A 27,422-nucleotide genomic window follows, 5' to 3' on the forward strand; every position below is an offset into this window, starting at 1 on the left:
TAGAGTGGATTGGCCGTGGGAAATTGTCCCGTAGTGCCCGGGGATGTGCAGGTTAGGGTGGGTTTGGCCATGCTAAATTGTCCCATAGTGCCCAGGGATGTGCGGGTTAGGGTGGGATCGGCCAATGGGGAAATGTCGCATAGTGCCCAGGGATGTGTGCGTTAGGGTGGGATTGGCTGTGGGAAATTGTCCCGTAGTGGCCAGAGATGTGCGGGTTAGGGTGGGATCGGCCGTGGGAAATTGTCCTGTAGTGCCCAGGGATGTGCAGGTTAGGGTGGGGTTGGCCATGGGAAATTGTCCTGTAGTGAACAGGGATGTGTGGGTTAGGGTGCGTTGGCCGTGGGAAATTGTCCTGTAGTGCACAGGGATGTGCGGGTTAGGGTGGGATAGGCTGTGGGAAATTGTCCCGTAGTGCCCAGGGATGTGTGGGTTAGGGTGCGTTGGATGTGGGAAATTGTCCTGTAGTGCCCAGGGATGTGCGGGTTAGGGTGGGATTGGCTGTGGGAAATTGTCCCGTAGTGTCCAGGGATGTGCGGGTTAGGGTGCGATGGCTGTGGGAAATTGTCCTGTAGTGCCCAGGGATGTGCGGGTTAGGGTGCGTTGGCTGTGGGAAATTGTCCTGTAGTGCCCAGGGATGTGCGGGTTAGGGTGCGTTGGCTGTGGGAAATTGTCCCATAGTGCCCAGGGATGTGCGGGTTAGGGTGGGACTGGCCGTGCTAAATTGTCCTGTAGTGCCCAGGGATGTGCGGGTTAGGGTGGGATTGGCCGTGGGAAATTGTCCTGTAGTGCCCAGGGATGTGCGGGTTAGGGTGGGTTGGCCAATGGGAAATTGTCCTGTAGTGCCCAGGGATGTGCGGGTTAGGGTGGGTTTGGCCAATGGGAAATTGTCCTGTAGTGCCCAGGGATGTGCGGGTTAGGGTGGGTTTGGCCATGCTAAATTGTCCCATAGTGCCCAGGGATGTTTGGGTTAGGGTGGGATCGGCCAATGGGAAATTGTCGCATAGTGCCCAGGGATGTGTGGGTTAGGGTGGGTTGGCCAATGGGTAATTGTCCCGTAGTGCCCAGGGATGTTCGGGTTAGGGTGGGTTGGCCAATGGGAAATTGTCCCATAGTGCCCAGGGATGTGCGGGTTAGGGTGGATTGGCCGTGGGAAATTGTCCTGTAGTGCCCAGGGATGTGCGGGTTCGGGTGGGGTTGGCCGTGGAAATTTTCCCGTAGTGCCCAGGGATGTGTGGGTTAGGGTGGGTTGGCCGTGGGAAATTGTCCCGTAGTGCCCAGGGATGTGCAGGTTAGGGTGGATTGGCCGTGGGAAATTGTCCCGTAGTGCCCAGGGATGTGCGGGTTCGGGTGGGGTTGGCCGTGGAAATTTTCCCGTAGTGCCCAGGGATGTGTGGGTTAGGGTGGGTTGGCCGTGGGAAATTGTCCCGTAGTGCCCAGGGATGTGCGGGTTAGGGTGAGTTGGCCAATGGGAAATTGTCCCATAGTGCCTAGGGATGTGCGGTTTCGGGTGGGCTTGGCCGTGGGAAATTGTCCCGTAGTGGCCAGAGATGTGCGGGTTAGGGTGGGATCGGCCGATGGGAAATTGTCCCGTAGTGCCCAGGGATGTGCGGGTTAGGGTGGGACTGGCCGTGGGAAATTGTCCTGTAGTGCCCAGGGATGTGCAGGTTAGGGTGGGATTGGCCAATGGGAAATTGTCCCGTAGTGCCCAGGGATGTGCAGGTTAGGGTGGGTTGGCCGTGGGAAATTGTCCCGTAGTGCCCAGGGATGTGCGGGTTAGGGTGGGATTGGCCGTGGGAAATTGTCCCGTAGTGGCCAGGGATGTGCAGGTTAGGGTGGATTGGCCGTGGGAAATTGTCCCGTAGTGGCCAGAGATGTGTGGGTTAGGGTGGGATTGGCCGTAGGAAATTGTCCCGTAGTGCCCAGGGATGTGGGGGTTAGGGTGGGATTGGCCATGGGAAATTGTCCCGTAGTGTCCAGGGATGTGGGGGTTAGGGTGGGATTGGCCGTGGGAAATTGTCCCGTAGTGTCCAGGGATGTGCGGGTTAGGGTGGAATTGGCCGTGGGAAATTGTCCTGTAGTGCCCAGGGATGTGGGGGTTAGGGTGGGATTGGCCGTGGGAAATGCTGCGTTACCGGGAAGGTGCCGAGAGGGTGGATCTGGGCGCTGGATGCTCTTCAGAGGGGGCGGTGCCCCCCGCTGGGCCTGCATTGCCTGCTCCCTTGGGTGCCCTGTGCTCCTGTGAACTTTTTTTAAACTGTTCTCATGTCACCCTGAAGCTGACTCTATCTCTAACTCAGTTACTAATTACCGAGTTCATTTAACACGTCAACGTTCCCACTTGCACACCTTCCCATTGGCACAAATGGGATTCCGAAATGAATGAAGGACTACAACTCCCGGCGGACTCTGCGGGGGACGCTGCGCCAAGCCGCGGCGGCCGCCGGGATATGTAGTCCGCAACCCGCGCCCACCGCGTTACACCGACGGAGGAGTCTGGAGCAGCGGGACTACAGCTCCCGGCGGGCAGCGCGGCGGGCTCGCCGGCTCCCCCTGGCCGCCAACGCGTGTAGTGCGGCATTTGCCTGGGCTCCCATTGTTAATGAATGAATGAATGAACGAATGGGAGAGTGGGTACAGGTTGAGATAAAATTGGGCAGGCAACAAGAACGAAAAATACAAGAGAAAAACGACACTGAAGGGCTGGGGCGAGGGGGATGGTAGAATAAAATATTAAACCCCCTTTGGAGAGAGAAGAGAGAAATACCCATCAGTGTTGGTGCCATTCCGGGAGCAGAATAGAGACAAGATATCATAAATCTTCAACAGGGACGGTTTAGGGAAGGTGCTGTGCGAGAAAAACACACCTCTCATCGATTTTAAGTTGCTGTGGATTTCAGTAAGTAAGACCATCAGCTGGATTGATTTTCTTGTTTCTTTTTGTTGCTGGGTGGTTTGTTGGTTGGTGCCGGTGAGGGGGAGGGTTGGGTTCGAGGCCAGGAGCTGGGGGAAAATACACCATACAAAAGGGAGGTGGGGGCTGGGGGATGGTTTCAAATTGTCCCCTGCGGAAAGGCATCTCGTTTTGGCTTGTCTGTGTGTGAACGGTTTTCAGAGGCAAGGCTGTGACCGTTTTGTGTGTGTGTGTGTGCACGTGTGGGTGTGTGTGTGGGTGTGTGTGAGAGAGAGTGTGCATGTGTGTGTTGGTGTGTCTGGGTGTGTGTGTCTGTGTGGGTGTGTGTGTCTGTGTGGGTGTGTGTGTCTGTGTATGTGTGTGTGTGAGTGTTGGTGTATGTCTGTGTGTGTGTGTCTGTGTGTGTGTCTAAGTGAGTGTGAGTGTTGGTGTATGTCTGTGTGTGTGTGTCTAAGTGTGTGTGAGTGTTGGTGTATGTCTATGTGTGTGTGTCTGTGGGTGTAAGTGTGTGTCTGTGTGGGTGTGTGTGTGTGTTGGTGTATGTCTGTGTGGGTGTGTGTGTGTGTCTGTGTGTGTGTGTCTGTGTGTGTCTGTGTGTGTGTCTGTGTGTGTGTGTCTAAGTTTGTGTGAGTGTTGGTGTATGTCTTATGTGTGTGTGTCTGTGGGTGTGTGTGTGTGTCTGTGTGTGTCTCTGTGTGTTTGTGTCCCTGTACAACCTCAAGGTGACGTCCCCAGCTCCCACACTCACAGGGTCTGAGCGATGGAGGGAAAGTGTGTTAAACACCTCCTCACCCGCCCTGTCTCCCTGTGACACAGACTTCAAACAGTTACCTATCTGCACCCCCGGGTCCCTCTGTCCCCTACAGCACCGCCCGGGTCCCCCTGTCCCCTAAGGCGCCGCCCGGGTCCCCCCGTCCCCTACAGCATGACCCAGGGCCCTATGAACTGTGTAAGTCCTGCTGCTGTCTGTTTTAACAAAATGCAACGCCTCGCGTTCATCCAAATTAACCCCCGCCCCCTCGATCAAGACGCTGAGCTGCCCTGGAGCTTGGATAGAGTGCGCCATGGGATCGTGCTGTGCGCACCTCCGATCCTCTTTTCTCTCGGGGCTGATGGCTTCGCTGCGGACAGAGAGCCACATGGTTATCTGGAAGCGCTTTCGAAGCCCCCTCCTGTATCTGCCGCCCACCCCCCCACCCCATGCTCACTGTGTCACAAAAAAAAACCCGTCCCTCGTAGCTCTGTTGAGTTTCTCCCGTCACACGTGCCCCTCAGCCTTAGCCGTTCGACTCCGGGTGAAAATGTCTCTGTACGTCAACCCTACCTATGAATCTCCTAATTTTATCGACCTATATCAGCCGCTCCAGAGAAAACAGCCTCTCCTACCGGCTCATGGTAATCCCAAAACCTCTACACCCTTCCCTCTACAAGGCGACCTCAGCTGAGCACAATAACTGCAAAAACGGGGCCTCAGCAATGCCTTAGAAAGGTGCCACCGTGACTCCCGCAGCTCGACTGGGAAAGGCGGACCCCCCCACCCCCGCCCCAGCCCGCTTGCCCGGCAGCGGTGGGCTTGGTCCCCCAGATCCTTCTGCCCGCCGGGGTTGCCCCGCCCGTAACTGGGGCTGCCCCGGAGAAGGCGAGATGGGGGCGGACTGGGCGTAGGACGTCGATGAACCTCATCGGGTCGGTGGGGGGGGGGGGGGGGGGGGGATGGAAACGGACCTCATCTCAAAGCATTTCCAGGTGGAGGGTTCCAAGATAATAAAATGTGAGGCTGGATGAACACAGCAGGCCAAGCAGCATCTCAGGAGCACAAAAGCTGACGTTTCGGGCCTAGACCCTTCATCAGAGAGGGGGATGGGGAGAGGGAACTGGAATAAATAGGGAGAGAGGGGGAGGCGGACCGAAGATGGAGAGTAAAGAAGATAGGTGGAGAGAGTATAGGTGGGGAGGTAGGGAGGGGATAGGTCAGTCCAGGGAAGACGGACAGGTCAAGGAGGTGGGATGAGGTTAGTAGGTAGATGGGGGTGCGGCTTGGGGTGGGAGGAAGGGATGGGTGAGAGGAAGAACCGGTTAGGGAGGCAGAGACAGGTTGGACTGGTTTTGGGATGCAGTGGGTGGGGGGGAAGAGCTGGGCTGGTTGTGTGTTGCAGTGGGGGGAGGGGACGAACTGGGCTGGTTTTGGGATGCGGTGGGGGAAGGGGAGATTTTGAAACTGGTGAAGTCCACATTGATACCATATGGCTGCAGGGTTCCCAGGCGGAATATGAGTTGCTGTTCCTGCAACCTTCGGGTGGCATCATTGTGGCAGTGCAGGAGGCCCATGATGGACATGTCATCTAAAGAATGGGAGGGTGAGTGGAAATGGTTTGCGACTGGGAGGTGCAGTTGTTTGTTGCGAACTGAGCGGAGGTGTTCTGCAAAGCGGTCCCCAAGCCTCCGCTTGGTTTCCCCAATGTAGAGGAAGCCGCACCGGGTACAGTGGATGCAGTATACCACATTGGCAGATGTGCAGGTGAACCTCTGCTTAATGTGGAATGTCATCTTGGGGTCTGCGATAGGGGTGAGGGAGGAGGTGTGGGGGCAAGTGTAGCATTTCCTGCAGTTGTAGGGGAAGGTGCCGGATGTGGTGGGGTTGGAGGGCAGTGTGGAGCGAACAAGGGAGTCATGGAGAGAGTGGTCCCTCCGGAAATACCAGTCACGATTGGACATAGAGCAGTTTTTCCGCCGTCTTCGCCTCCACGCCTACTTCTTCAACCGGGAACCTAACCCTCCTTCCACTGACCCCTTCACCCGCTTCCAACACAAGTCCTCCTCCTGGACACCACCCCCAGGCCTCCTACCCTCCCTCGACCTCTTCATCTCCAACTGCCGTCGAGACATTAAACGCCTCAACCTCTCCACCCCTCTCACCCACTCCAACCTCTCCCCCGCAGAACGGGCAGCCCTCCGCTCCAACCCCAACCTCACCATCAAACCCGCAGACAAGGGTGGCGCAGTGGTAGTATGGTGCACTGACCTCTACATCGCCGAGGCCAGACGCCAACTCTCCGCTACCACCTCCTACCGCCCCCTCAATCATGACCCCACACCCGAGCACCAAACCATCATCTCCAACACCATTCACGACCTCATCACCTCAGGGACTCCCACCCACAGCCTCCAACCTCATTGTTCCCCAACCCCACACGGCCCGTTTCTATCTCCTTCCCAAAATCCACAAACCTGCCTGCCCTGGTCGACCCATCGTCTCAGCCTGCTCCTGCCCCACCGAACTCATCTCCACCTATCTGGACTCCATTTTCTCCCCTTTGGTCCAGGAACGCCCCACCTACGTCCGTGACACCACCCACGCCCTCCACCTCCTCCAGGACTTCCAATTCCCTGGCACCCAACACCTCATATTCACCATGGACGTCCAGTCCCTATACACCTGCATTCCGCATGCAGATGGCCTCAAGGCCCTCCGCTTCTTCCTGGCCCACAGGCCCGACCAGTCCCCCTCCACTGACACACTCATCCGCCTAGCTGAACTCGTCCTCACCCTCAGCAACTTCTCTTTTGACTCCTCCCACTTCCTACAGACTAAGGGGGTGGCCATGGGCACCCGCATGGGCCCCAGCTATGCCTGCCTCTTTGTAGGTTACGTGGAACAGTCCCTCTTCCGCACCTACACAGGCCCCAAACCCCACCTCTTCCTCCGGAACATTGATGACTGTATCGGCGCCGCCTCTTGCTCCCCAGAGGAGCTCGAACAGTTCATCCACTTCACCAACACCTTCCACCCCAACCTTCAGTTCACCTGGTCCATCTCCAGCACATCCCTCACCTTCCTGGACCTCTCAGTCTCCATCTCAGGCAACCAGCTTGTAACTGATGTCCATTTCAAGCCCACCGACTCCCACAGCTACCTGGAATACACCTCCTCCCACCCACCCTCCTGCAAAAATTCCATCCCCTATTCCCAATTCCTCCGCCTCCGCCGCATCTGCTCCCACGATAAGACATTCCACTCCCGCACATCCCAGATGTCCAAGTTCTTTAAGGACCGCAACTTTCCCCCCACAGTGATCGAGAACGCCCTTGACCGCGTCTCCCGTATTTCCCGCAACACATCCCTCACACCCCGCCCCCGCCACAACCGCCCTAAGAGGATCCCCCTCATTCTCACACACCACCCTACCAACCTCCAGATACAACGCATCATCTTCCGACACTTTCGCCATTTACAATCCGACCCCACCACCCAAGTCATTTTTCCATCCCCACCCCTGTCTGCTTTCCGGAGAGACCACTCTCTCCGTGACTCCCTTGTTCGCTCCACACTGCCCTCCAACCCCACCACATCCGGCACCTTCCCCTGCAACCGCAGGAAATGCTACAATTGTCCCCACACCTCCTCCCTCACCCCTATCCCAGGCCCCAAGATGACATTCCACATTAAGCAGAGGTTCACCTGCACATCTGCCAATGTGGTATACTGCATCCACTGTACCCGGTGCGGCTTCCTCTACATTGGGGAAACCAAGCGGAGGCTTGGAGACCGCTTTGCAGAACACCTCCGCTCAGTTCGCAACAAACAACTGCACCTCCCAGTCGCGTACCATTTCCACTCCCCCTCCCATTCTCTAGATGACATGTCCATCATGGGCCTCCTGCACTGCCACAATGATGCCACCCGAAGGTTGCAGGAACAGCAACTCATATTCCGCCTGGGAACCCTGCAGCCCAATGGTATCAATGTGGACTTCACCAGTTTCAAAATCTCCCCTTCCCCCACTGCATCCCTAAACCAGCCCAGTTCGTCCCCTCCCCCCACTGCACCACACAACCAGCCCAGCTCTTCCCCTCCACCCACTGCATCCCAAAACCAGTCCAACCTGTCTCTGCCTCCCTAACCGGTTCTTCCTCTCACCCATCCCTTCCTCCCACCCCAAGCCGCACCCCCAGCTACCTACTAACCTCATCCCGCCTCCTTGACCTGTCCGTCTTCCCTGGACTGACCTATCCCCTCCCTACCCCCCCACCTATACTCTCTCCACCTATCTTCTTTACTCTCCATCTTCGGTCCGCCTCCCCCTCTCTCCCTATTTATTCCAGAACACTCACCCCATTCCCCTCTCTGATGAAGGGTCGAGGCCCGAAACGTCAGCTTTTGTGCTCCTGAGATGCTGCTTGGCCTGCTGTGTTCATCCAGCCTCACATTTTATTATCTGTCTGTGAGGGACCCTGTACGTGTGTAAATAAACGGTGGCCCGGTAACGGCGAACCGATCTCTGTGGAGAGGCTTCACCTTTCAGTGTCAGAGCCTCCCTCTTTCTATCTCGCTGTCTCTGGCATTCACAGCTTCTCCCTCCCTCCCTCTCTGTCTGTTCTGTCCGTCTCTCTGTCTGTCCCTGTCTCCATCTCAGTCTCTCTCTCCCCCCTCTCTCTCACACTCCCTCTCCCCCTTTCTCCCTCCTTCTCTCTCTGCCTCCAACTCTCTGTGACTCTCTCCATCTCTGTGTCTCTCTCCCCCCTCTCTCACTCTCCCTCTCCCCCTTTCTCCCTCCCTCTCTCTCTGTCTGTCTCTGTCCATCACTCTGTCTATCTCAGTCTCTGTCTCTCCCCACTCTCTCTCACTCTCCATCTCCCACTTTCTCCCTCCCTCTCTCTCTGTCTGTCTCTGTCTGTCTGTCACTCTCTCCATCTCGGTCTCTCCGTCTATCCCTCCCTCTCTCTCTGCCTCTGTCACTCTCTCCCTCTCTCTCTGTCTCCGTTTCTCCCTCTTTTTCTGCTCTGAACCCCCCCTCCCCGCGCCCACCCGTTCCCTCTCCACCTCGGCCCCCGACCCGAATCCTCCCTTCCTGCTGCCACACTCCTGTCTGCCTCGTTTGCAACCCTCATCCATCGCCCCACGACCTTCCCACAGTCTTCACTGGGGAGGGGGGGTGGTACCAGGGAAAATGGGTGATTCGGCCCATCCACCCTATCCCTGCCGTTACGGCCAGACGCATACTTCAAGCGGTAGTCTCAATGTCCTACAACCTCAAATAGAGCGAGTTTCCTGAGGCCAGAACTTTCTGAAAACACACCCTCAGGCGATTGAAATAACTCCTCTACGGCTGTCCAACTTCACTGGGCCGAGGAATTCCACGGATTCCCCACGGAATTCCCACGAGGAGTTCCTCCTCAACTCCATCCCAAATCTGCACCCCCATCCCAAGCCCCTAAATCCTTCAGTTTCAGGCCATGCCCGCTGAGTGCAGCTTCACCCGCGAGTACGAACACCCTCCACCCGGAGATAATGGGAACTGCAGATGCTGGAGAATCCAAGATAATAAAATGTGAGGCTGGATGAACACAGCAGGCCAAGCAGCATCCCAGGAGCACAAAAGCTGACGTTTCGGGCCTAGACCCTTCGTCAGAGAGAGGAATGGGGTGAGGGTTCTGGAATAAATAGGGAGAGAGGGGGAGGCGGACCGAAGATGGAGAGTAAAGAAGATAGGTGGAGAGAGTGTAGGTGGGGAGGTAGGGAGGGGATAGGTCAGTCCAGGGAAGACGGACAGGCCAAGGAGGTGGGATGAGGTTAGTAGGTAGCTGGGGGTGCGGCTTGGGGTGGGAGGAAGGGATGGGTGAGAGGAAGAACCGGTTAGGGAGGCAGAGACAGGTTGGACTGGTTTTGGGATGCAGTGGGTGGGGGGGAGAGCTGGGCTGGTTGTGTGGTGCAGTGGGGGGAGGGGATGAACTGGGCTGGTTTAGGGGTGCAGTAGGGGAAGGGGAGATTTTGAAACTGGTGAAGTCCACATTGATACCATGTGGCTGCAGGGTTCCCAAGCGGAATATGAGTTGCTGTTCCTGCAACCTTCGGGTGGCATCATTGTGGCACTGCAGGAGGCCCATGATGGACATATCATCTAGAGAATGGGAGGGGGAGTGGAAATGGCTTGCGACTGGGAGGTGCAGTTGTTTGTTGCGAACTGAGCGGAGGTGTTCTGCAAAGCGGTCTCCAAGCCTCCGCTTGGTTTCCCCAATGTAGAGGAAGCCGCACCGGGTACAGTGGATGCAGTATACCACATTGGCAGATGTGCAGGTGAACCTCTGCTTAATGTGGAATGTCATCTTGGGGCCTGGGATAGGGGTGAGGGAGGAGGTGTGGGGGTAAGTGTAGCATTTCCTGCGGTTGCAGGGGAAGGTGCTGGGTGTGGTGGGGTTGGAGGGCAGTGTGGAGCGAACAAGGGAGTCACGGAGAGAGTGGTCTCTCCGGAAAGCAGACAGGGGTGGGGATGGAAAAATGTCTTGGGTGGTGGGGTCGGATTGTAAATGGCGGAATTGTCGGAGGATGATGCGTTGTATCCGGAGGTTGGTGGGGTGGTGTGTGAGAACGAGGGGGATCCTCTTAGGGCGGTTGTGGCGGGGGCGGGGTGTGAGGGATGTGTTGCGGGAAATACAGGAGACGCGGTCAAGGGCGTTCTCGATCACTGTTGGGGGAAAGTTGCGGTCCTTAAAGAACTTGGACATCTGGGATGTGCGGGAGTAGAATGTCTTATCGTGGGAGCAGATGGGGCGGAGGCGGCGGAATTGGGAATAGGGGATGGAATTTTTGCAGGAGGGTGGGTGGGAGGAGGTGTATTCCAGGTAGCTGTGGGAGTCGGTGTGCTTGAAATGGACATCAGTTACAAGCTGGTTGCCTGAGATGGAGACTGAGAGGTCCAGGAAGGTGAGGGATGTGCTGGAGATGGCCCAGGTGAACTGAAGGTTGGGGTGGAAGGTGTTGGTGAAGTGGATGAACTGTTCGAACTCCTCTGGGGAGCAAGAGGCGGCGCCGATACAGTCATCAATGTAACAGAGGAAGAGGTGGGGTTTGGGGCCTGTGTAGGTGCGGAAGAGGGACTGCTCCACGTAACCTACAAAGAGGCAGGCATAGCTGGGGCCCATGCGGGTGCCCATGGCCACCCCCTTAGTCTGTAGGAAGTGGGAGGAGTCAAAAGAGAAGTTGTTGAGAGTGAGGACGAGTTCGGCTAGGCGGATGAGTGTATTGGTGGAGGGGGACTGGTCGGGCCTGCGTGACAGGGAGAAGCGGAGGGCCTTGAGGCCATCTGCATGCGGAATGCAGGTGTACAGGGACTGGACGTCCATGGTGAATATGAGGTGTTGGGGGCCAGGGAATTGGAAGTCCTGGAGGAGGTGGAGGGCGTGGGTGGTGTCACGGACGTAGGTGGGGAGTTCCTGGACCAAAGGGGAGAAAATGGAGTCCAGATAGGTGGAGATGAGTTCGGTGGGGCAGGAGCAGGCTGAGACGATGGGTCGACCAGGGCAGGCAGGTTTGTGGATTTTGGGAAGGAGATAGAAACGGGCCGTGCGGGGTTGGGGAACAATGAGGTTGGAGGCTGTGGGTGGGAGGTCCCCTGTGGTGATGAGGCCGTGAATGGTGTTGGAGATGATGGTTTGGTTCTCGGGTGTGGGGTCATGATCGAGGGGGCGGTAGGAGGTGGTGTCGGACAGTTGGCGTCTGCCCTCGGCGATGTAGAGGTCAGTGCGCCATACTACCTCTGCGCCACCCTTGTCTGCGGGTTTGATGGTGAGGTTGGGGTTGGAGCGGAGGGAGCGGAGGGCTGCCCGTTCTGCAGGGGAGAGGTTGGAGTGGGTGAGAGGGGTGGAGAGGTTGAGGCGGTTAATGTCTCGACGGCAGTTGGAGATGAAGGCCCGAAACGTCAGCTTTTGTGCTCCTGAGATGCTGCTTGGCCTGCTGTGTTCATCCAGCCTCACATTTTATTATCTTGGAATTGTCCAGCATCTGCAGTTCCCATTATCTCTCACAGACAGAGGCAGGTCTCAAAGTGACCCTCCTGTTTGTATCCATCAGCCAGGGCTCCCTGATTGGACCTGTGTAACTGCACCCCCCCCCCCGCCCCCAGTGAGGGAGCTCAGACTCTGTGGGATACACCCAGCTGCTCTCATTACAATCTCCACAAAGTGGGCGCTGTCAGAGGGTCAGTGCTGAGGGAGCGGGCACTGTCAGGGGGTCAGTGCTGAGGGAGCGAGCGCTGTCGGAGGGTCAGTGCTGAGGGAGCGGGGCACTGTCGGAGGGTCAATGCTGAGGGAGCGGGCGCTGTCGGAGAATCAGTGCTGAGGGAGCGGGCACTGTCGGAGGGTCAGTGCTGAGAGAGCGCGCACTGTCGGAGGGTCAGTGCTGAGGGAGCGGGGCACTGTCGGAGGGTCAATGCTGAGGGAGCGCCACACTGTCGTAGGGTCAGTGCTGAGGCAGCGGGCACTGTCGGAGGGTCAGTGCTGAGGGAGCGAGCGCTGTCGGAGGGTCAGTGCTGAGGGAGCGGGGCACTGTCGGAGGGTCAATGCTGAGGGAGCGGGCGCTGTCGGAGAATCAGTGCTGAGGGAGCGGGCACTGTCGGAGGGTCAGTGCTGAGAGAGCGCGCACTGTCGGAGGGTCAGTGCTGAGGGAGCGGGGCACTGTCGGAGGGTCAATGCTGAGGGAGCGCCACACTGTCGTAGGGTCAGTGCTGAGGCAGCGGGCACTGTCGGAGGGTCAGTGCTGAGGGCGGGGGGCACTGTCGAAGGGTCAGTGCTGAGGGAGGGGGCACTGTCGGAGGGTCAACTCTGAGGGAGTGGGCACTGTCAGGGGGTCAGCGCTGAGGGAACGGGGCACTGTCGGAGGGTCAGTGCTGAGGGAGTGGGCACTGTCGGAGGATCAGCGCTGAGGGAGCGGGCACTGTCGGAGGGTCAGTGCTGAGAGAGCGCGCGCTGTCGGAGGGTCAGCGCTGAGGGGGCGGGCACTGTCGGAGGGTCAGTGCTGAGGGAGCGGGCACTGTCGGAGGGTCAGCGCCGAGGGGGCGGGCGCTGTCGGAGGGTCAGTGCTGAGAGAGCGCACGCTGTCGGAGGGTCAGCGCTGAGGGGGCACTGTCGGAGGGTCAGTGACATAGCTGTATTACTGACCTGTCCTGTGTTGTGCCCAGCCAGCCCAGTTATGGGTGAGAGAGGGCAGCCCATTATGACCCACCTGTGCCAACACACAGCTCAGCGAGGGAGGGCGTCCGTGACACTGAGGCCAGAATCTCTCCAGGAACCGCACATCCATCTTTGTGAACCTCACCGCCTCATTGTGTAAACCCCCGAACCACCATTCACTGCAAAATCTACGCCCCTCCTACCTCTCTCCCTGCCCTTCAGCCCCTGCTCTCCCCATTCCTGGCAGTGTGTGAGGGGGCTTTGCTCTGGATCTCATCCCACGCCGTCACTGTCCCAGGGTGTGCATCTGATGTGGGAGGGGGGACAGAGTAGAGGGAGCTTTACTGTGTATCTTATCGGGAAATGTCAACGGCTTGTTGTAACTGCTGGATGTAAATTAAACTCCATTTATTTGGGCATCAGCTCACTTTTACTGCGGAGAACAGGGAGAGCGCTCCAGAGCTGCTCCCTCCCCTGTTTGTCGCCCCCATGTTTTACACAACCAATCGCCCAGTTGTTAGTCTGTGTCGTCGGGATGGCGTGGACCAATCGAATGCTTTCGCTGCATTTTGTACAAACGCACACACACACACACACACACACACACACACACACACACACACACACACACACACACATATGCACACGTGCACACACACCCTCCTGATGCCAGTTCATCTGCAAACACCAAGTCAGCTGTAAGCTGTGTAAACAGTTGCGGGCCGGGCTTTTGCTTTCGAATTGTGAAGCGCGGCTCGACGTTCGAACCCAGTTGCTCCTCCTCACCATGACCAGGATTAGCCACAGGACGCGGACATCCCGGAGCGACTCCGGTCATGCTGTAGATTCGCTTTCTCGTTGCAGTTTCTCGGGCTCCCCCCCCCCCCCCCCGCCATGGACGGCACAGGATTCCCTCCCTGCTGACCGAGGTAAGGGGCTTACCCTCTCTCACCTCCCCCTCCCCCCCCGCTTCCCGCTAACCTGCCTTCAGGAAGGGTGTGGTGGGCGGTGGGGGGGGGGTGTGGTAGTGCGAGAGGGAGGGCCTCGCGTGACATTAGCTAAAGTTGCTCTGTTTCCCAGCATGCACTCCTCCACCTCTCAGCCGGGTTCCCGTTCGCCCCTCCTCCCCTTGCCAAATCCCTCCTCGTCCACAAATGGCCCAGCTCAGCTCAACGACTGCTGAAGCCCTCGCCCTGTGACCTCTGATAGCCTCTTCCACACCCTATCTCTGTCACACCCTCCAGCCCCCTACACCGCCTCCCTATCTCCGTCATCCCCTACACCCCCTCCCTATCTATGTAACCCCCTCCATCCCCTACACCCCCTCCTTATCTATGTAACCCCCTCCATCCCCTCCCTACCTACATAATCCCCACCAGCCCCCTACGTCCCCTCCCTATCTCTGTCACCCCTTCCCCTATCTCCACTGTGTCTGAGCTCTAGCCACTTCTACACAGCACCTGGGACCATCCTGTTGTGTTTCCAACGGCTGTCAATGCCCCTCCACCCTCCCCGACCTTAAACCACCCAACTACGCGCCCCCCTCCCGAACCTCTCGCCTCCCCTCATTGATAGGGAAAAAAACTCCCCTTCCCCACTATATAAACAACTTACACTGACACTCCGAGAGGCCTCGAGGTAGCAGACCGTACAAAAGCAGGAACCGGAGGAGGGGGAGGTCCGTTCCATCGAGCCTCCTGCCCCATCCGATAGGATCGGGGCTGATCCGACGTTCCCCACTCCCACTCTCCCCGTAACCCCTCGATTCCCTGACTGATCGGGAATCTCTCTGTCTCAGCCTTCAATACCCCTGCCCACCCCACACATAGCTCTCAGAGGCAAGGAGTTTCCAAGACCCCCAGCCCTCCCAGAGAGGAAATTACTCCTCATTTCAGTCTTAAACTGGTGCACCTTCGTTCTCAGGCTGTGCCCCTCTGCCGTAAGACGCCCCCCCCACCACTAACCCTAACCCTCCCAGCGTTGACCCTGGTGGGTTTCTGTATGTTTCGCCTCCTGTTCCTCTAAACCGCAGCGAGGAGGCTCCCAGCCCATCTAACCCCTGCTCGCGGGACTCTCCCTCGGTTCCCGGGGACCGTCCCTGATGGAATGTCATCTCCATTTGACAAACAGTCTGTGATTCCTGGTGACGCGGAAGGCGATATGCAAATGTATCTCTCTTTCTGTCTCTCGGTCTCAATTATTCTCTTCCCTCCTTCCCTTTCTCTCTCTCCCACTGTCCCTCTATCTCTCTCTCCCACCCACTCCCTCTGACCCTCTCTCTCCCAACCCTCCCTCTGACCCTCTCTTTCTCTCCCACCCCCTCCCTCTGACCCCCTCTCTCCCCCAAACCCCTTCTCTGACTCTATCTCTCTCCCACCCCCTCCCTTTATCTCTCTCCCACCCCCTCCCTCTGACCCTCTCTCTCTCTCCCACCCCCTCCCTCTGACCCCCTCTCTCCCCCAAACCCCTTCTCTGACTCTATCTCTCTCCCACCCCCTCCCTCTATCTCTCTCCCACCCCCTCCCTCTGACCCTCTCTCTCTCTCCCACCCCCTCCCTCTGACCCCCTCTCTCCCCCAAACCCCTTCTCTGACTCTATCTCTCTCCCACCCCCTCCCTCTATCTCTCTCCCAACCCTCCCTCTGTCCCTCTATCTCTCTCCCACCCCCTCCCTCTATCTCTCTCCCAACCCTCCCTCTGTCCCTCTATCTCTCTCCCACCCCCTCCCTCTCTCTCTCTCCCACCCCCTCTCTCTGACCCTCTCTATCTCTGCTCCCTATATTTTCTCTGACCCTCACTCTATCTCACCCCCACTTTCTGGCCCTGTCTCTCTATCTTTTCCCACCCTAACCCCATCTCTCTATCTCTCTTCCCCCATGACCCCATCTCTATCTCTCCCCACCCCTGACCTCTCTCTCTCTATCTCTCCCGACCCCTGACCCCTCTCTCTCTCCATGTCTCCCCACTCCTGACCCCTCTCTCTTCTATCTCTTTCCCTCCCCCGGCCCCTTATCTCTTCCCCCCGACCCCCTCTCTCTATATCTCTTCTGCCCGACCCTCTCTCTCTATCTCTCACCTCCTCTTTCTGACCCTTTCTCCCTACCTCTCTTCCACACTCCATCTCTCTAATCCTGTCTCTCTCTCTCTCTCCGACACTCTCTCCCTCATTCTGGCCCCCTCTTGCTCTCTTTCTGTCCCTTTCTCTCTCTCTCTCTCTCTGTCTCTATCTCGATTTCTCTCTTGGTCACTCTCTGTCTCTCTCTCTCTGTGTCACTCTCTCTCTACCTCTGTCACTCTTTCACTCTCTGTCTCTCTCCCTGTCTCCCTCTCTGACCCTGTCTCTATCTCTGTCTCTGTTGCAGGTCCCCTCTCCCCCGGACTCCCTCCCTCCTGCCGCTGAGCGATGCCTCCCCGTGTCGAATGGACAGCCGGAACCCACTTGCTCCCCAGCCCGAGGGGTCGGGGGGGCAGACCTCCCACTGCGAGCCCCCGTTGAGAGACCCTGCGCCTCCGGGGGGAGGGGGTGCCGCCCCCACTGTCGACCAGCTCCTGGGGAACGAGGCCAAAGGGGGGGCAAAGGGAGGGGGCTGCGTGCCTCTGATGCCCTCCCCCTCCCCCAACGGGGGCAAAATCCTCAAGTGCCCACAGTGTAACTGGCATTATAAATACAGCCGCACCCGGGATGCCCACATGCGCCAGAAGCACCCGGGGGTGGGGACCGCGGCCTGCACCCACTGCCAGGAGGGTGGCCCCCACCCCCGCCTGGCCAGGGGCCAGAACTACAGCTGCGGCTACCGGCCCTTCACCTGCCGGGTCTGCGAATATGCCACCATGACGAAGGGGAACCTGGGCATCCACATGCAGTCGGAGAGACACCTGGCGAACGTGCAGGGGCGAGGGGTGGCCGAGGGCCAGGCCCCGGGGATCGCCCTCGGGCTCAGGACTGTCCCCTCAGCTGGCCTGGAGCTCCACCGACAGTGCCGCGATGCACAGGGAGCCGGGCGCCGCGTCGACGCCGGGACCCTCCACGACGGACTTTCGCCCCGCACTGGTACCGGGGGGCATGGAGGGTCAGGAGGTCAGTGCTCGGCCCCCCACCGCCCCCACACACGTTGTCTTCAAGCAACAGTGTTCAGGTGGGAGGGAGTTACATAGAGGAATCTGATCGAGGCGGGTTTTATATACAGAATAACAGATACCCCTGGGGAGGGAGTTACATAGAGGAATCTGATCAAGGGGGTTCGGGGGGGTGGTTTATACACAGAATAACAGATACCCCCCGGGGAGGGAGTTACAGACTGGGATCTGATTGAGGGGGTTCGGGGGGGGGGTTTATATACAGAATAACAGATACCCCCCGGGGAGGGAGTTACAGACTGGAATCTGATCGAGGGGGTTCGGGGGGGGGTTTATATACAGAATAACAGATACCCCCCGGGGAGGGAGTTACAGACTGGAATCTGATCGAGGGGGTTCGGGGGGGTTTATATACAGAATAACAGATACCCCTCGGGAGGGAGTTACAGACTGGAATCTGATCGGGGGGTTCGGGGGGGTTTATATACAGAATAACAGATACCCCCCTGGGGAGGGAGTTACAGACTGGAATCTGATCGAGGGGGTTCGGGGGGGGGTTTATATACAGAATAACAGATACCCCCCGGGGAGGGAGTTACAGACTGGAATCTGATCGGGGGGATTCGGGGGGTTTATATACAGAATAACAGATACCCCCCCGGGGGAGGGAGTTACAGATTGGAATCTGATCGAGGGGGTTCGGGGGGGGTTTATATACAGAATAACAAATACCCCCCGGGGAGGGAGTTACAGACTGGAATCTGATCGAGGGGGTTCGGGGGGGGGGTTTATATACAGAATAACAGAGACCCCCCCCCGGGGGAGGGAGTTACAGATTGGAATCTGATCGAGGGGGTTCGGGGGGGTTTATATACAGAATAACAGATACCCCCCCCGGGGAGGGAGTTACAGACTGGAATCTGATCGAGGGGGTTCGGGGGGGGGTTTATATACAGAATAACAGAGACCCCCCCGGGGAGGGAGTTACAGACTGGAATCTGATCGAGGGGGTTCGGGGGGGTTTATATACAGAATAACAGATACCCCCCCGGGGAGGGAGTTACAGACTGGAATCTGATCGAGGGGGTTCGGGGGGGTTTATATACAGAATAACAGATACCCCCCGGGGAGGGAGTTACAGACTGGAATCTGATCGAGGGGGTTCGGGGGGGTTTATATACAGAATAACAGATACCCCCCGGGGAGGGAGTTACAGACTGGAATCTGATCGAGGGGGTTCGGGGGGGTTTATATACAGAATAACAGATACCCCCCGGGGAGGGAGTTACAGACTGGAATCTGATCGAGGGGGTTCGGGGGGGTTATTTACAGAATAACAGATACCCCCCGGGGAGGGAGTTACAGACTGGAATCTGATCGAGGGGGTTCGGGGGGGTTTATATACAGAATAACAGATACCCCCCGGGGAGGGAGTTACAGACTGGAATCTGATCGAGGGGGTTCGGGGGGGTTATTTACAGAATAACAGATACCCCCCGGGGAGGGAGTTACAGACTGGAATCTGATCGAGGGGGTTCGGGGGGGTTATTTACAGAATAACAGATACCCCCCCCCCCCGGGAGGGAATCTGATCGAGGGACGGGCTTGAAGTGTCCGCTCTGATTGTTTTGTTTGTCCAGGGACCGATAGCTCTGAGGACCTGGTGACGGACGAGAGGTGCCTGGGCAGAGGGACAGAGCTGGACGAGGGCACCGTTGCCTCCCACGAGCCCAGCGCCCAGCTGTTTCAGTGCTTGGCGTGCCAGGCCTTCAGGATGGAGAGCCTGGCGCCACCGCGGAGGCACCTGAGTGCGCAGTGCAGGCCGCCCGAAGAGGAGTGGAAGGGGCTGGACGCGGAGCGACCCCACTGCACACTCTGCCCCTACCGCACCCAGCTCAAGGCCAACTTCCAGCTGCACCTCGGCGCCGAAACGCACAGCCAGGACTGCCAGCCAGACGCCCACCCCGCCAGCACCGGGTACCCGCTGCGGCCGGACTCCCTCAATGCCCTCAACCCTCTGCACGTTCGCTGCAACCTCTGCTGCTTCTCCACCACGTCTCGGGAGCAACTTTACCTCCACATCTCCGGGCCGTCCCACCGGGAGAACCTCCGCCTTTACACAGTACGATCCCACAAAACCTTCCCCAGCCTCCACCGTCACCATCCTTCCCCCATCTATCACCAGGAGATCCTCCGCCTTTACACAGTACAATCCCACGGTCCCCTCCCCAGCCCCCACCGTCACCATCCTCCCCCCGTCTATCACCAGGAGATACTGCGCCTTTACACAGTACGATCCCACAGACCCATCCCCAGCCCCCACTGTCACCACCCTTCCCCACGTGTCCCATCAAGAGAACCTCCGCCTTTACACAGTACGATCCCAGAGGCCTGAGACCAGCTCCATCGCCAGGCACACTCTCTTTCTCGCTGGCCCTCCTCCCTCTCTGATTTATTTTCTCTCTTCAACACTCCTTCTCTCCCTTTGTTCTCTGCATCTCTCTCTCTTTCACCCTCTCTGTCCCTCCCATTCCCTCTCTCTGTCCTCCCTCTGATTTTCCTTCTCTCTCTCTCCCTTCTGTCTTTCCCTCCCTTTCGCTCTCTCTCTGAGTCTCTCTCTGCTACCCTCCCCCTCTATCCCTCGTGTTTTTCTCTGTCTCTCATAGAGTCATAAAGCGCGGAAACAGGCCCTTCGGCCTAACCAGGCCGTGCTGACCCATAATCCCAAAGCAACCTGCCCTCTCCCGGCCCATGTCCCTCCAAACCTTTCCCCATCCATGCACTTCTCCAGATATCTTACACACGTTGTAGCTGTCTACACCACTTCCTCTGGAAGCTCATTCTACAGTCTCTGTGCAAAAAAAAAGTGCCTCATCTTTTTCAAGAATTTCTCCACTCACTATAACATATACCTTGAAATCCCCCGCCCTGGCCAGGGGTGGGGGGGAAGACCTTGGCTATTCACCCTCTCTATCCCCCTCATTATTCTATAAACCTCTATAAAGATCAGCCCCCGACGCTGCGGGGAAAACAGTCCCAGCCTCTCCCTGTAGCTCAAACCCTCCCATTCCCAGCAACGTCCTGGTAAAGCTCTCCCGATCCCTCTCCAGTTTAATCATATCCTTCCTGTAACAGGGGGACGGCCAGAGCTGGACACAGTTCTCCAGGAGAGGCCTCACCAACGTCCCTGTACAACCTCAACGTGACGTCCCCAGCTCCCACACTCACAGGGTCTGAGCGATGGAGGGAAAGTGTGTTAAACACCTCCTCACCCGCCCTGTCTCCCTGTGACACAGACTTCAAACAGTCACCTACATGCACCCCCAGGTCCCTCTGTTCCCTACAGCACCGCCCGGGTCCCTACCATTAACTGTATAAGTCCTGTCCTTGAGAGTATCGTCCCTGGAGCTGGAGGCTGAGGGGGTGACCTTAGAGAGGTTTATAAAATCACACGGGCTACAGATAAAATTAATGGGAGGTGTCATTTCCCTTGGGAGGGGGGTTTCGTGGCTAAGAGGCATGTATTTAAGGTGGGAGGAGAGACACTTAGAAAAGGAGACGAGGGGCAACCTTTTGACGTTCGAGTGTGTGGAAAGAACTTCCTGAGGAAGTGGGACAGCTACAACGTTTAAAAGACATTTGGATAAGTACGTGGGTACGGAAGGATTGGCGGGATCCGGGCTAGGAGCAGGCAGGTGGGGCACTGCTGTAGTTTGGGACGATGGGTCGGCACGGACCGGTCGGGCTGAAGGGCCTGTGTCCGCGCGGCGTGGCTGCATTTTGGAAGGGTTTCAGGATGAAACACGTCTCCTGCTGTGTGTCCCCAGCATTTACAACAGCTGGACCATGACGCTACGACCGAGCGGCCACGATACACGTGCATGCTGTGCGGCTTTGAGACCACAACGAAGCTGTCCCTGATGGATCACGCCCGCACGGAGAGCCACCAGGACACGAGGGCCCAGCTGCAGCTCCGAAACGCACAGCAACAGGACGGCAACTCATTCCTCAGCTTCATCGGCCTGACAGAGGCACCGCAGCGACCCGGCGACGGTCAGTAGCACAGCCTGGGGTGTGGGAGATAGGGAGGGGGTATAAGGGATGGAGGGGGTGACGGAGATAGGGAGGGGGTGGAGGGGGCTGGAGGGGGTAACGGAGATAGGGAGGGGGTGTAGGGGGATGGAGGGGGTAACGGAGATAGGGAGGGGGTGACGGAGATAGGGGGGTTTAAGGGATGGAGGGGTGACAGAGATAGGGAGGGGATGGAGGGGGTGACAGAGATAGGGAGGATGTGTAGGGGTGACAGAGATAGGGAGGGGGTGTAGGGGGTTGATAGAGATAGGGAGTGGGTGTAGGGGGTGACAGAGATAGATGGGGGTGTAGGGGGATGGAGGGGGGTGACAGAGAAAGGGAGGGCATGTAGGGGGCTAGAAGGGGTGTAGGGGGTTGGAGGAAGTTACAGAGATAGGGAGGGTGTGTAGGGGGATGGAGGGGGTGGGGACAGAGATAGGCACAAGTCAATAGGGGCCTGGTCTGAGAGAACGAGGGGCCTGTTGGTTTGCTATACTAACCTGAGTTCAATAGAATTGCAAGATAATGAAATGTGAGGATGGATGAACACAGCAGGCCAAGCAGCATCTCAGGGGCACAAAAGCTGACGTTTCGGGCCTAGACCCTATCACAGCTCCTCTCCACCTATCTTCACCTATCTCTCAATAGAATTGCATAGGGTTTTAGTGAGGCCAAATTAAGCAGACTCCAACTACCGCGACGCACCCACGAATGTTGGGGATGTAAGTCGGGTAACTGAAACTCTGAGCCACTGAGAAACCCACCCCACACCTTCCCCACCTGCAGACCTAACAGTGAAATCTAAATCACACATGCATATCCACCAACAGACCTTTTGCTTTGAAGGAAAAAAAAACATTGGTGTGATGGAAGGAGGGGAAACTGTCTTGCATTTGCCTTTTGGCTTGCCAGGAATTGTCGTCTCCTCAATCTCCTGTCTCCAGGTACCTTCTGGTGGTTCACAGGAGGCACAGAGCAACTGACCCAGAAGTTACAAAGTCTCTGACTTCCTGCTAGGAGCAAGGCCAAGTGTTGAGGGGACAGAATGAATTGACCTTGTGCTTATGACTACCGAGGAACTGACCCAACCACTCATGTCTGTGCCATCCATTACCATCGAACACTTCAATACCTTTCAACTGCTCCACCCCGAAACCCCTTTGTGCAAGAGAGCTCAAAAGAATCCCATCTGCTGTCACCCCGATAGAAGACCCAAAGCATTCACTGTCATCCTCAGCCTGGCTTAAATGTGCCAACGTGGCATTGGAGGGAGCAGTGGTAAGGGGAGTAAGCGGGGCACAAAGTTGTGTGCTAACGCTGTACATTTTCTGCCCCCACCTCGCAGCGAAAGCCGAGGAGAGAGGGAAGGCACCAGACACTGGCACCAACGGCCAGAAACCCGCAGAGGTAAGGCCAGGCCGTTTCCGGGGTGCTCTGAAGGAAACAACTGGGACGGGAGTTACTCGCTGCAGGATTCCCAGCCTCTGATCCGCTCCTGTGTTTATATGGGGCAGGATTGGCTCAGTTTCTGGTCAATGGTGACCCCCCGCCCCAGGACGTTGGCAGCGGGGGGGGGGGGGGGGGGATTCAGGAATGCCAAGGGGACGGTGGTTAGGTTGTCCCTTATCGGTGATGGGCCCAACCTGGCACTTGTGTGGCACGAACATCCCTTGTACCAGTCAGCCCCAAGCCGGGTACTGTCCCGATCTCGCTGCACGTGAACACGGGCTGTTTCAGCCTCTGAGGGGGTCACGAATGGGGCTGTGATAGGGTTAGGCCCCCCCCCGCCCCGAGTCCTGACCTTACGCTGGGGGGGGAAGGTCATCGATGAGTCAGCGGAAGATGGTTTGGGGGCCGAGGACACCACCCTGAGGGACCCCCTCAGAGACAGCCCGGAGCTGGGATGGCTCACTTCCCACGACTACCTTGCTACGAGGCAGGTCTGACCCCAACCACCGGAGCGCGTGCCACCCCGCCCCGGGACACATTGATGCTAGTTTTGCCCGGGCTCCTCGATGCCACACTCGGTCGAACGCAGGCCCAGATGCCAAGGGCTGTGACTCTCACCTCCCCGTGTGGGATACAACTCCTTCCATGTTTGAGCCGAGGCTGTAATGAGGTTGGGAGCTGGGGGGGCCCTGGCCCGAACCCAAACTGGGCGTCACTGAGGGGGTACTAATTGATAACTGTGTTCACGATGCCTTCCATCACTGTCCTGATGGTCGGGGCGGAGACTGATGGGGTGGGAATCGGTGGATTTCTCCTGGTTTTTGTGTACGGTACATACCTCGGCAGTTTCCCACATCGTCGGGTAGATCCCAGTGTTGTAACTGCTCTGGAACAGCTTGGCTAAAAAGGTCTGGGGGCCCAAGTCTCCGGTACCACAGCGCGAATGTCGTCAGGGCCCATAGCCCTTGCAGCATCCAGCCATTCCTCAAAGGGCTAGCACGGGGCCTCTTCAGGGAAGCAGGGCCCCCCACCTCGGCCGGGGAGCTTTTCCAGCGTTTAATCTTGGAACGTGCCGTGCCTGCAGGAATTGTTCTGAAACTCCATTCATTTCTCCCTCTCTCTGTGCGTTTCCCACTTCCGCCACCGGGCGCAGGTTGTGGAGCGAGCCCATCTGCACTGCCCTCTCTGCCAGGAGGTCCTGAGCGGGCACCTGTTGCTGCGCCTGCACCTGATACACACACACAGTGTGGCGTCTGACTGCATGGCACGACTGCTCGCTGTGGTGAGTAAAACCACACCCCTCTCCCCGGGGAGGGGCTCGATCATCCCGTGTTCGGTCGCTGCTGGAGGTGGAGGGAGGGGGTTTCTGGAGAGTAGAGCAGACCCACTTGTTGGTGGGGGGGGCGGGGCATTGTCGGTCACTCTCTCAATGTGCCCTTTCCCCGATGCCCACCAGTGATGCATTGATCAGCCAGTGAGCCTCGGGGCATGATAATTCCTGGGAACTTGTGGTAGCACAGCATGGCCACGAGGAAATGATGTTTCCAGGTTCGGTCCCCCTCGCTGGTGTCCGTTCTCCACCCTGCCCAAGCTGCGCTCCACCAACGCGCGTACGGCCTATCGGAAGGACAGGGCAACGCCGAAGGCAGGGGAGGGGGGATATGCAGAGTAAGATCCCACCGCGAGGTGATGGGGAGAAAGGGGTCCTTTGTTCAGGATGGTGGCCGGTGTCCCGCAGGGATGAGGGTTGGGGAACTGGGATTCCTCTGAAGGTGAGAAACGCGCAGGTTCGGTCGGCCGTGCGAAAGGCAAACACAGCGTTCGCGCTCGATCGGAGAGGGGGCTAGAATACAGGGGCAGGGATGGGCTGCTGGGTCTGTGTAAGGCTCGGGGCAGGGCGCGTTCAGGAAAACTGAGAGCGGTTCCGGGCCCTGTATCTAAGGAAGGATGTGCCGGCCTCGTTGCGGATTGTGGGGGGGAGGGGGGGGGGGGCGGTGCGAGGGGAGGTTTACAGGGAAGGCCCCGGGGACGAATGGCTGGTCGTATGGGGAGGGTGGTTGAGATAAGCCTCTGGGTCTGTACTCCATGGAGTTTAGGACGAAGGGGGGAACCTGATTGAAGTTCACAGGATACCGAGGGAGCTGAGGTAGAGCGGGGTGTGGAGGGTGGGGGGGAGATGTTCCCATGAGGAGGGGAGACCAGGATCCGAGGGCACCGCCTCAGGGTGAAGTGGTGGGGGGAAAACGTTTTGAACTGAGAAGGGGAGGGATTTCTTCAGGCAGAGGGTGGGAGGGGGAATCTGTGGGACCCATTGCTGTGGGTGGGTGGGGGGTGGGTGGAATCTGTGGCACCCATTGCTGTGGGTGGGTGGGGGGGGTGGGAAATCTGTGGGACCCATTGCTGTGGGTAGGTGGGGAATCCGTGGGACCCATTGCTGTGGATGGGTGGGGGGGTGGGGAATCCGTGGGATCCATTGCTGTGGGTGGGTGGGGGGGGGTGGGGAATCCGTGGGATCCATTGCTGTGGGTGGGTGGGGGGGGGGTGGGGAATCCGTGGGATCCATTGTTGTGGGTGGGTGGGGGGGGTGGGGAATCCGTGGGACCCATTGTTGTGGGTGGGTGGGGGGGGGTGGGGAATCTGTGGGACCCATTGCTGGAGGGGGGGTGGGGAACAGGTCACTGAGTGTGTGTGTGAGACACAGATAGAGAGGGTGGAGCTCAGTGAGGGTCACTGTTGAACAGCAGGGCAGACCCTGGATGGGCTGAACAGCCTCACTCTGCTCAAGTTCGTTGGCCATGTTTGGCTGTGTCAGTAGAGACTGAGTTGGGGGACAGGAGGAGGCAGATGGGAGTCACAGGGGAGTGAAATTGTCGGACATTTCCAGGGGGTTTTGAGGGGTCGGGGTGGGGGCGGTGGCGGAAGGTTGGGGTTCGCGTATGTTCTACTGACTCACTCTACTCCCCTTGCCAGGCCCACCCGGAGAACCACAGTCTGGGCGCCTCTCCTCACACATGCGCCGTTTCTGCGGACCCTCCACCGGGCACAGGGAGCGAAAGCAAGGCAGACACAGGTAAAGGAGTGGGCAACAGAGGGGTCATTGCACGAGGGTTCCCAGCACAGGGACAGCACGGGGTTAGATACAGAGGAAAGCTCCCTCTACACTGTCCCCCCATCAACACTCCCAGGGACAGGGACAGCGCGGGGTTAGATACAGGGTAAAGCTCTCTCTACATTATCCCAAGCCCACAACATCAAACATACACAAGGCAACGACAGCATGGGGTTAGATAGAGAGTAAAGCTTTCTCTACGCTGTCCCCTCCCATCAAACTCTCCCAGGGACGGGGTCATCACGGGGTTAGATACAGAGTAAAGCCTCCTCTACATTGTCCCGCTGCCCCCCACCATCAAACACTCCCAGGGACAGCACCGGGTTAGATACAGAGATGTCGGGGGTGAGTGAGTTTTTTCTGAACCGTGTGCGCGTGCGTTTGTCTGTATGTGTGTATGTGCGCGTGCGTGTGTCTGTATGTGTGTATGTGCGCGTGCGTGTGTCTGTATGTGTGTATGTGCGCGTGCGTGTGTCTGTATGTGTGTATGTGCGCGTGCGTGTGTCTGTATGTGTGTATGTGCGCGTGCGTGTGTCTGTATGTGTGTATGTGCGCGTGCGTGTGTCTGTATGTGTGTATGTGCGCGTGCGTGTGTCTGTATGTGTGTATGTGCGCGTGCGTGTGTCTGTATGTGTGTATGTGCGCGTGCGTGTGTCTGTATGTGTGTATGTGCGTGTGTCTGTCTGTGTGTATGTGCGCGTGCGTGTGTCTGTCTGTGTGTCTGTGCGCGTGCGTGTGTCTGTCTGTGTGTCTGTGCGCGTGCGTGTGTCTGTCTGTGTGTCTGTGCGCGTGCGTGTGTCTGTATGTGTGTCTGTGCGCGTGCGTGTGTCTGTATGTGTGTCTGTGCGCGTGCCTGTATGTGTGTCTGTGCGCGTGCCTGTATGTGTGTCTGTGCGCGTGCGTGTGTCTGTGCGCGTGCGTGTGTCTGTGCGCGTGCGTGTGTCTGTGCGCGTGCGTGTGTCTGTGCGCGTGCGTGTGTCTGTGCGCGCGCGTATGTGTGCGTGCGCGTATGTGTGCGTGCGCGTATGTGCGCGCACATGTGTGCGCGCATGTGTCTGTGTGTGTGTATATGCGCGTGTGTCTGTGTGTGTGTATATGCGCGTGTGTCTGTGTGTGTGTATATGCGCGTGTGTCTGTGTGTGTGTATATGCGCGTGTGTCTGTGTGTGTGTATATGCGCGTGTGTCTGTGTGTGTGTATATGCGCGTGTGTCTGTGTGTGTGTATATGCGCGTGTGTCTGTGTGTGTGTATATGCGCGTGTGTCTGTGTGTGTGTATATGCGCGTGTGTCTGTGTGTGTGTATATGCGCGTGTGTCTGTGTGTGTGTATATGCGCGTGTGTCTGTGTGTGTGTATATGCGCGTGTGTCTGTGTGTGTGTATATGCGCGTGTGTCTGTGTGTGTGTATATGCGCGTGTGTCTGTGTGTGTGTATATGCGCGTGTGTCTGTGTGTGTGTATATGCGCGTGTGTCTGTGTGTGTGTATATGCGCGTGTGTCTGTGTGTGTGTATATGCGCGTGTGTCTGTGTGTGTGTATATGCGCGTGTGTCTGTGTGTGTGTATATGCGCGTGTGTCTGTGTGTGTATGTGCGCGTGCATGTGTCTGTGTGTATATGCGCGTGTGTCTGTGTATGTGCGCGTGCATGTGTCTGTGTGTGTGTCTGTGTGCATGTGTCTGTGTGTGTATGTGCACATGCATGTGTCTGTGTGCATGTGTGCGTGCATGTGTCTGTGTGTGTCTGTGCGTGTCTGTGTGCATGTGTCTGTGTGTGTATGTGCACATGCATGTGTCTGTGTGCATGTGTCTGTGTATGTGCGCGTGCATGTGTCTGTGCGTGTGTCTGTGTGTGTATGTGCACAT

The 27,422-nt window shown here is 57.7% G+C and overlaps 1 protein-coding gene across 1 annotated transcript in view; it reads left to right on the forward strand.

Annotated features, from left to right (window-relative positions):
* The first annotated feature begins 2,617 nt into the window (after positions 1-2,617).
* Positions 2,618-27,422, forward strand: part of LOC125448970 (zinc finger homeobox protein 3-like) — a 30,070-nt gene continuing 5,265 nt past the window's right edge. The window contains exons 1-7 of the mRNA XM_059643936.1: positions 2,618-2,896; positions 16,218-16,933; positions 18,573-19,054; positions 20,760-20,985; positions 22,349-22,410; positions 23,606-23,734; positions 25,423-25,522. Coding sequence (XP_059499919.1) covers positions 16,276-16,933; positions 18,573-19,054; positions 20,760-20,985; positions 22,349-22,410; positions 23,606-23,734; positions 25,423-25,522 — 1,657 coding nt within the window. The 5' untranslated portion in view covers positions 2,618-2,896; positions 16,218-16,275. The remainder of the gene's footprint in view (positions 2,897-16,217; positions 16,934-18,572; positions 19,055-20,759; positions 20,986-22,348; positions 22,411-23,605; positions 23,735-25,422; positions 25,523-27,422) is intronic.

The sequence above is a fragment of the Stegostoma tigrinum genome, unplaced genomic scaffold, assembly GCF_030684315.1.
Source record: "Stegostoma tigrinum isolate sSteTig4 unplaced genomic scaffold, sSteTig4.hap1 scaffold_341, whole genome shotgun sequence".
In the NCBI taxonomy this organism is placed as follows: Eukaryota; Metazoa; Chordata; class Chondrichthyes; order Orectolobiformes; family Stegostomatidae; genus Stegostoma; species Stegostoma tigrinum.